Raw genomic sequence first — 10,000 nt, 5'->3', positions numbered from 1 at the left:
GCCAGTAGTTTAAACTTTGGTCTTAGAATTCTCGAAAAATCTATAAAGCCCATTTGTTCTTGTATTAAAACAGTAGATTTTATTGATAAAAGACTCCTTTTCGTTGTTGAACGTTTTTGGTATCTGAAACCTTGAACTTGACTCATCCATGTCCCACAAAAGACTGCTTATGGTAAACACTAAAGTACAATGTAAGTTGGTAACTCTCATCCAAACAGATTTTATCACGTTGAATTAACGAATGAAACAACAATGATAAATAATAATAGTTGGCCACTTGTTTAAAAAGATATACAAAAACTCGTGCTTCGTGCTTCATTGGGTTATCCATACAGCTCGAAACAAAAGCACTCAGCTTTTGGCCTCATGCTTTCTTCTGTTTCTCGGTGTCTGGATGTCCCGACGAAGCACTCACACTCGTTTTTGATAATTTAATTGCTTCCTTACGTTAAAAATTGCTGTGTTGTTTTTGTAGTGTCGTTTGTATGATTTGAGAGCAGATCACGAACTTGCTGTATATTCCAAAGAACACATTATTTTTGGAGCAGCATCATTAGACTTTTCTTTAAGTGGTGAGTTAGTAAGTTACGGATTTACGCTTAACCCTAAAATAATGTGAAAGTAGTGGCCTAAAATGACACTCATGCAAAACACTGAATGCTGTTGTTTATTTTAGGAAGATTACTATTTGCTGGTTACCATGACTACACTATGAATGTTTGGGATACACTAAAGGTAGGGAAAGTCTTGCTCATAAATTTAAAACCTTAGCTTATTTTCTGATTTATTGCACCCCCTTGTGAGGGAATTTACTGTACATTGTATTTACTCAAGTAATGCTATGTTTATGAAATTGTAGCATTTCTGGTACAGCATTATTTTCTTCAAGGGTTTCTTTCCAAATCATATTTTCATAAACCGCTGATGACAGTAATAATAATTTGTTGTTTATTATCATGGTAAATCCTTTGTAAATACAACTGTATTATGGAAGAGTATGACCACTTTAAAAAGTTAGGAGCATTTCTATCTAGGAAAATTAATTTACAAGGGTAATTTAGATTATCAAGTTGCACTGTTCTTTTTTTTAAATTCTCAAGTGAATGCCAGTGACATTCTTCTGATTGGATGCAGCATTTATTGTTAATTTTGCTTCTGTGTTGAAAGTAGGAATGAAAGGAAATTAAGGGGTGCAGGGATGCACAGTGGTGAGAGCACTCACCTCCCACCAATGTGGCCCGGGTTCGATTCCCAGACTCGGCGTCATATGTGGGTTGAGTTTGTTGGTTCTCTACTCTGCACCCAGAGGTTTTCTCCGGGTACTCCGGTTTCCCCTCTCCTAAAAAACCAAAATTTGACTTGATTTGCATTAACTTGTTAATTTTAATTTACAGTGTCACCAATTAGTGCTCTACGGCGCTAGAAGATTAGGCACTTATATAAGGTTCCTTTCCTTTTTTTTTTCTTTCTGTAACTTGGACAAAAACTGATCCAGTCCATCAGAAAATGAGGCCAGTTTTCATTGTCACCTTTATGACAGATATGTCCAGAAATACCCGTAATTAGATGCACATGGATTGCAAAAAGCTCTTCTCCCTGACTTCAACATCACTTGTGTCTTGGAATACACACAATTTAGGTTCACAAAGTGTCCCCCAAATGGTGCTCCCGGAGTAAGGTTGAACAGCTACATTTACCCTAAGCTAAAAATTATGCTAACCTTCACCCACTCTTCTCCTGGTGTGAGACCCTGTAGCTTTCCAGACGTGGTCATTGTTTGGAGAATAAAGCACTAGATAATACAAAGTAACAAATTATGCACCTAGGGCTCCCTGATAACAAAAGAAGCTACAGGTCATTGGGACCAATGATAATAGCAGTCTGGAATAGCTACAGAATTACTCCCTTGCTTTTAATTATTTTCTTAGGCTATTAACTTAAGTCCGGCCGGTTTTGGCCAGTTCGGGCGTCAAAGGGTTTTAATAACAGAAATTTTTAATATGTCTATATTTATTAGCTTTAAGTACTTTATCGCAGTGTCCTCAATTAGCTATCAACCTAAATACTTTAAAACACCAGAATAAAGGTGTTGTTTTTGTTGTTGTTGTTGTAGGCTGAACAGCTGTCAGTGTATTATGCTCATGATAACAGAATCAGTTGTTTGGAAGTATCTCCTGATGGAACTGCCGTGGCCACTGGAAGTTGGGACAATACACTAAGAGTAAGTTATAGAGGACATTTTACGTCAGATATTGTCACTAAAAGTGTATTTCACGGTAGAGATGATTGTAGAGGGCACTAAAGTATTCTTTTAATAAAAAAGAAATTCATTTTAAGCATAAAAAAGTGAGCAGTCTGGTGGTTAGGGTGCTACATGTAGATTTGTACGTGTACGCAGCTGTGCTTGATTAAAATCCTTCGCCTATCTGGCTGGAATTGTCTTTGGAAGCCCTCAATACAACTCTATCATGATTTTTAAAGTAATGTCCTCCAGCTATTCAAGGTTTGTAACAACCGGTATGTTGTGTTTCAATAAGATTATTGAAGTTGTAACAGTGAACTACAATCCTGGCTGAAATTGTTGGGACAATGAAGTCAATAAAGCATAAGCAGTTTCAAAAGCAACATCACAATCTTGTGGGATGTGCAAATACAGACAGACCATGAAATAAAAGCCAACAGACCAGACATTGCATTAAAAGACAAACAGGAGAAAAGCCCCAACTCATTGATATGTCCATCCCTACTGAAAAGAACACTTCAGTTAAAGTTACTGAAAAGCTGTCAAAATATACTGTAAAGATCTTGAAATCGAGATTGAGCGAATGTGGGGGATGAAGGCCACAACGATCCCAGTTGTGATTGGAGCGCTGAGACTAATAAAAAAGGGCTTGGAGAAATACACCAAACAAATCCCGGGTAACAACAAAATTTGTGAACTACAGAAGATTGCACTGCTAGGAACATCTCGCATCCTAAGAAAGACACTCTCCATCACGTACATGTACAATGTAAGATAGACTTATACCTCATTTTAGCCCTAGGCCCAAGGAATGGGCTCGGCTATTGTGTTGCAAATCGGCATAAAGTTAACCCTTTCATTCCTGTGGGGTTCCCCATTGACGAATAAAATCGTCAGGTGTTAGAGTAAAATCTATAAGTGTCACTCTTGGGAGTGAAAGGGTTAAAGGAGATAGAATAATAATAAGAATAATAATAATAATAATAATAATAATAATAATAATAGTAATTATAGTAATAGTAATAGTAATAGTAATAGTAATAATAATAATAATAATAATAATTACAAGCTCTCAGAAGAAGAACAAGTTAGAATGGTTAGTATGGATGGATGCAGTACTGAAACTTGAAAGGACTAGGTTGCCATGTTTACGGGGCATTAACAATGGTAAGCTGAAGTCTGCAGTCAAGAAAGTCGATATACTTCTGGGGAAGATTGAAGTCAGAAACATTACAACTGGTGCTGCATTGGTAACAGAGATGGTTGGGGCGACCAAACTAAAATCAAAGCAAAAAGAGCTATGGTGGAAACGGCGGTTGGAAAAACAAGTTAAAGAAATGAACCAGGATCTTGGAAGAATAAATACATTGCTAGAGAAGAAACCAATAAAGAAGAAGCATACCAAAAGATTGCAGAGGAAGTATAACATGAAAATGAAAGGGTTAAAGGTAGTAAGGGAAGAAATAAAGCAAAAGATTAAGGCAAAGGGTGGAAAAATCACAAGATATCAGAACCGATTAAGTCAATACCAGCAAAACTGTATGTTTAACAACAATGAAGGAAGGTTCTACCAGCGGCTGAATAAAGAGGTACATAACCAGATAAATGAAATACCTGACACCCGTGAAGCGACAAGCTATTGAGAAAGTACATGGAGCGAGAGTAAAGAGCATAATAGAAGAGCAGAGTGGCTTAAGGACGTTCAAAATACACTAGGTGACAATCAAGGACAACAAAGAATTACGATTACAGTGGGAAATTTGCGAAAGATAGTGGGGAAAATGCCCAATTGGAAAGCACCAGGACCAGACGTCGTCCAGGGGTACTGGCTAAAAAAATTTCCGAAGTGTACATGAAAACTTAAGAGTGCATCTTACCAAATGCCTTGCGAGAGGGGAAGTTCCATCGTGGATGACCAAGGGAAGAACTGTATTGATCCAGAAAGATAAAGATAAAGGAACAGCCGCAAACAATTATAGACCTATAACGTGCTTGCCATTAACATGGAAACTATTGACAGGCATAATTGCTGATGAGATTTATGAATACTTAGACTCAGAAGTGATGCTACCTGAAGAGCAGAAAGGTTGTAGAAGGAAAGCGAGAGGAATGCATGATTTACTGTTTATAGACAAAATGATTTTAAAGGAAGTAAAAACTAGAAAGAAAAATCTCGCAACACCCTGGATTGATTACAAAAAGGCATTTGATTTGATCCCGCATTCATGGATTTTAGAATGTCTTCAGATGCTTGGAATAAATGAAGAAATCAGGAAACTATTAGAGGAGAGCATGAAGAATTGGAGAGTTGAGTTAGTGTGTGGATCGGCATCACTTGGGGAAGTTTCAATCAATAGTGAAATTTTCCAAGGGGATTCCCTGTCACCATTATTATTTGTGATAGCACTAATACCATTGACTCACATCTTAAGAAAAGCTGAGCCAACATACAAATTCTCTGATGATGGAGTGAGAATCAACCATCTCCTTTTTATGGACGATTTAAAGCTGTACGCCATGAATGAAAAAGGGGTGAACTCCCTAATCCAAACGGTGCGGGTGTTCAGTAAAGATATAGGGATGGAATTTGGAATAGAAAAGTGTGCTGTATTAGTAATGAAGAGAGGAAAAGTTGTTAAATCAGAAGGTACATGTATAAAATAACCAGACTACAAAACCATACAAGGACTGAAAGATGGTGATAGTTACAAGTATTAGGGTTAGCAGGGTCAGCTTCTAATATGCGCAAATTTTGGGCATATTAGAAGCTGACAGGATTAAGCATGAGGAGATGAAAGAAACAGTAACCAAAGAGTATAAAATGAGGGTATGGAAGATTTTAGAAATGAAACTTAATGGGGGCAACCTTGTCAGAGCTATTAACACGTGGGCTACTGGTATTCCTCCCCTGAGATATTCTGCTGCATTCCTGGACTGGAGAAAGTCAGAGTTACAAGATCTAGATAGAAAGACCAGAAAATTACTTACCATGCATATAATGGTCTCCATCCAAAGAGTAATGTCGATTGTATCTACATACCGAGAGAAGGTGGACGAGGTCTAATTAGTGTTGAAGACTGTGTAGAATCTGCTACCTTGGGGTTGGATAGATATATCAATGATAGTGATGAAAGATTGATAAAGGCCGCTAGAAAGATCAGCGGTGGTCATAATAATGAAACAGAGGTCAAGTATAAGATACGTAAGAAAAAAGAAAGGAACAGTGGAGAGAAAAGGTTATGCACGGACAATTTGTATGACAGACGGAAGAAATATTAGGGAATGAATCCTGGTTTTGGTTAAAGAAAGGAAGTGTAAAAAGGGAGACTGAGAGTCTTATTTTGGCAGCACAAGAACAGGCCCTTGCAACGAATCTGATGAAAGCTAGAATATATCAAACTCAAGAGGACAGTAAATGTCGAAGGTGTAGAAAGGTGGATGAAAGCATAAATCATATTGTGAGTGAATGCCCTAAATTAGCACAAAAGATAATAAGGAGACATGACTGGGTGGGTAAGAAGATCCATTGGGAAGTTTGTAAAGAGGAAGGTTTCATTTTCAATGAAAAGTGGTATGAACATGTACCTGAGCCAGTACTAGAGAATGGGATTTTACGATACAGATTGATCACGTAATAGAGGCAAGAAGACCGGACATGATTGTTGTTGAAAAGAGAAATAAATGTTGCAAAATAATAGATTTTGCAATACCATATGATAGCCGTATTGAGGAGAAAGAAGTCGAGAAGGTAGTGAAATACCAGGATCAAGCAAGAGAATTGAAGAAGTTATGGAAAATGAAAACAATGGTAATTCCTATTGTAATCGGAACATTTGGAACAGTTCCAAAGGATTTAAAGAGGAGACTAGAGAATATTGGTATAGAGACCAAGATAGACAAGCTTCAGAAAAGTGTTATTCTGAACACGGCAAGGATTCTTAGGAAGGTCCTAGAAGTTTGAGGAGACTTGTTGTCACCAAGCTTCCTGGAGTACTGAAGTTCCATTGGAAATTCCATGTGCGAAAACAAGATAATAATAATGTGGGATTTCACAGTCTGGTGCGATCAGAAAATCAAGGCAAGAAGACCAGACATTGTCTTTGTTGATAAGAAGGAGAGAGAGGTTGTCATAATTGATGTTGCCATCCCAGGTGATGATAGGGTGAAGGATAAGGAACTTGAGAAGGTAGAGAAATACCAACCATTGAAAGATGAAATTGCAAAGGTCTGGCAAATGCGAAAAGTCATTGTAGTGCCTGTTGTTATTGGGACCATTGGAGCTGTATCAGTCAACTTTAAGGAGTACATGAGGCGAATCGGTGTGAAGGTGAGGTGGGAAGTTATCCAGAAAACAGCATTGTTGGGGACAGCAAAGATACTAAGGAAAGTACTATCCCTGTAAGAAGAAAGAAAAGAGAGACCTAGGACCCGTGGTGACTTGTTGTAACTTGCTCCCAAGGACTATAAACACCAAGCTGAACATCCTGCCTGAGTCTACAAGGAATGAAAATAATAATAATAATAATAATAATAATAATAATAATAATAATAATAATGACAATAATAATTTAATTCTTACATTTCACGCATTACATGATTTCTGTAATAATTAAAATTAATACACGGTATCTAAATAATTATTAAAAGTACACTATAACATTTTTCTATTAGGACATAATAATTATTTTCTATATTATTATTAACGGTTCAAGGACTTCACAAGTAGAAGCACCTACATAGACTGAATCCAAAAATGCCCCCCAGTAAATTAATTATTCTTTTTTATCTGTGTTAATTAGTCTGACTGGCGTTGTTTTACAGCCAAAATTCTTTCAATTTTACACGTTTACACAAAGACAAAAGAATAATCTGTTAGCGGCCATCTTTGCATTCGGTCAATGTTCTGTAATCTTTGGGATTTCATTGATTGTGGTGGGGTAACCTATGCTTCAAGTTAACTTCTTTGGTTAACCATCTCTTGTTTGGTTTGCAGGTTTGGGCCTAGGTGCTTGTGGCTTTCGTTCAAGATTTGAATTCCAAACTACCAACCATCATAAATAGTTCTATCTTGGATTTTGGATTTTACCAGGATCTTTTCAATTAGTATAATCAATTTTTAAGACCTCTTTGTCAAGCTCAAAGGTGGTATAAGTAATATGATGTCCAACGGACAGTGAGCTAGTTTTCATGCCAAACTTGTGCAATGTCAGGTTGAAGTAAACAGTCCCTTTCAAGAACATCATCAGTCAGAAACAATATCATCTGAAGACCAGTTAGGTACAGGGACATTTTTTTTTTTACAGACAAGAGGTTTTTGCTATTTATTATATAGATGATGATGAAATACCAGGATTTCTCCTTTTACTAAAAAATCATATCTTCACCGCACGCAGTGAACATATCATTTTTATCTTTCACATGTGAGGATATAGGTGTCGTCATGGTAACGAACACGATTAGCCAATAAAACACAAGCTTCCTCTCCATTATAAGATACTTTTGTGCTTTAATATAATTCTTCTCTACGACATTAATAACATTTTTACTGTAAAATTTTACATTATCATGATTTATTTTTCACAACTTTCATATCTTGTTTCATGTTACACAACATGCGTGTTTTAGCAGTTGTTGACCACTTTTTCATCCTTTCGAAAATGAGAAAAACAAGTTGTTGTAAATCTAGATGTTTCATCAATATATAATAAACAGAACATTACATGGCCGCTTGGGGATACAAATTTTATCTTCTCGTGCTGAAAGTATCTCTCACTCGTTCGCTTCACTCACTCGTGAGAGTTACTTTCAGCACTCGAAGATAAAATTCGTATCCCTGGGCAACCATGTAATATCCTCTATTTAGTATAAACACACAGGTGATTATACAAAATCGCGCGCTAATAATCACCTCGACGGACAAAATGGCTGCCAGTAGTCGTTTTGCCACTGTAAGTGAAGATGATTTCGCTTTGAAATGTTTTTTTTTCTCTTTTTTGAAATAATCACCTGTGTATTTATTTATACTAAAACAATTATTCACCGATAATTACTTCGCCTTCGGCGAATAATTGTTAATTATCTTGTCAGATTACCTTGATTTGCTTTTAAGGACAAGGTGTAAAAAATATTGATATTAGAAACTATGCAAAAATGTAAATATTTCAAAAACATTTTGGTCCAAAGTCAATATTTAAATTATTATCAGTGATTGAACTTAAAAATTACTTTGCCTTTATGTGTTTTAAGACTATTGTAAAGATTATTTCCTTTAATAGGTGTATAAAATTGATTTTAACATCAATCGTAAGAATTATTTTTACTGCATACATGTATATTTAAATTTTATCAGAAATCAAAGGCTGTAATATTATCCCTGCAAAAAATAAATCAGTTGTCTAGTTTTTCATACTTGACAATTGCAAAACAGCAGTATGCAGTGTTGTGGTGATACACTGTACATGTACCTTTTGGATGAGAATGATCTAATTTGCAGGAACTCAAAGTTATTTCCAATGGTCAGGGCTCTTTGCATAAGTATACCAGTAATCTTTTCTTAGTTTATAATTACTTGGACTAAATTTGGGTAGACTTTCATTTCCCGGACTAAAATGGCAGCAGACAAAAGAGCGATTGTTATTCCGATTCGGCCTTGCTAATTAGGTATTGTTATGTTCACTTTGTTCTCATGTTTTACGGAATTATATTATTTCGGATCCGGTATATGCACGACCAGCCTGAATTTGTCAAGTCAAGGGAAAATCTTTAGCAGCAAATGGTACCAACTGAACCCTCTGCTAGTCTGATGTAAAAAGCTTCTGAGGAGTCAAAAGGCCTGAGGTGGCTCAAAGCGGTAGAACACTTTCAACAGACCCTTTTATTAGAAGGATTGACACTACAACACTTAATCACGTAACAGCAATATTATAGTACCATGTGAAACATGAGTTATTGCTGAACAAGATGCAGTCATTTTTGTGATGTAAACAAGCTGCCCTGGCAACAGGAAAGCCTTACAAAACACCCTATATTTTGGCTTTAGTTGTTCATATCTGAAAAACGAACTTGGTGAGCTAAATTTTTTATTGCACAAAAGTGACCAGCAGGCCAAGATGAAACTCTCTGCAAAGTTTAAAAAAATTCCTTTGAGCGGATTCAGAGCTACCTTAAATTTCCAATTATTTAAGGTGGTTCTGAATCCGCTCCACAGAATTTTTTTAAACTTTGCAGAGCGTTTCATCCTGGTATGCTAATTACTTTTCAGAAATAAAAAATGGGGGTCACTGAGTTTTTTTTGAGACATGAGCAGCTAAAGCCTAAATATGGGGTGTTTTTGCAGGGCTTTCCTGTTGCCACGGTAACTTATGTCACAATGATGACCGAATCTCTTTCAGCAATAATTGGTGTTTGATATGGTACCATAACATTGCTGTTAAATGATAAAGTGTTGTAGTGTCCATTCTTCTCATAAGAACGTTTCTTTCACGTGTTGAAACTGGCCCCCTTTTAAGTAGAATCCTTTTTTCACTCCTGTTTTCTTCATCTTCTTATACTGACCAGCGGTGATACTTTTTGCAAAATTTTTGCAATGAATTTTTGCTTCAACGCAAGGAAATAACTACATTTAAAAACACGTCACTTACGATTGTAATGAATAAATTCCTAGTTTCTTTTGATATCTTTCAGTTGGATCCCACAGTAGTCTTCATCATAAGCGAAGTTAAGAATTGATTTTTGTACATCAAAGCATTGACTGATATT

The 10,000-nt window shown here is 36.3% G+C and overlaps 1 protein-coding gene across 1 annotated transcript in view; it reads left to right on the top strand.

The window, feature by feature from the left end:
• LOC138022961 (guanine nucleotide-binding protein subunit beta-5-like) overlaps positions 1-8,671 on the top strand; it is an 18,958-nt gene extending 10,287 nt beyond the window's left edge. The window contains exons 10-13 of the mRNA XM_068869990.1: positions 476-572; positions 677-735; positions 2,114-2,221; positions 7,236-8,671. Of these exons, the coding sequence (XP_068726091.1) occupies positions 476-572; positions 677-735; positions 2,114-2,221; positions 7,236-7,247 (276 nt within the window). The 3' untranslated portion in view covers positions 7,248-8,671. The remainder of the gene's footprint in view (positions 1-475; positions 573-676; positions 736-2,113; positions 2,222-7,235) is intronic.
• Positions 8,672-10,000: the final 1,329 nt, after the last annotated feature.

Source organism: Montipora capricornis, chromosome 2 (assembly GCF_036669925.1).
Source record: "Montipora capricornis isolate CH-2021 chromosome 2, ASM3666992v2, whole genome shotgun sequence".
In the NCBI taxonomy this organism is placed as follows: Eukaryota; Metazoa; Cnidaria; class Anthozoa; order Scleractinia; family Acroporidae; genus Montipora; species Montipora capricornis.
The sequence above is the reverse complement of the archived record's forward strand: the minus strand, read 5'-3'. Positions and strand labels throughout refer to the sequence as shown.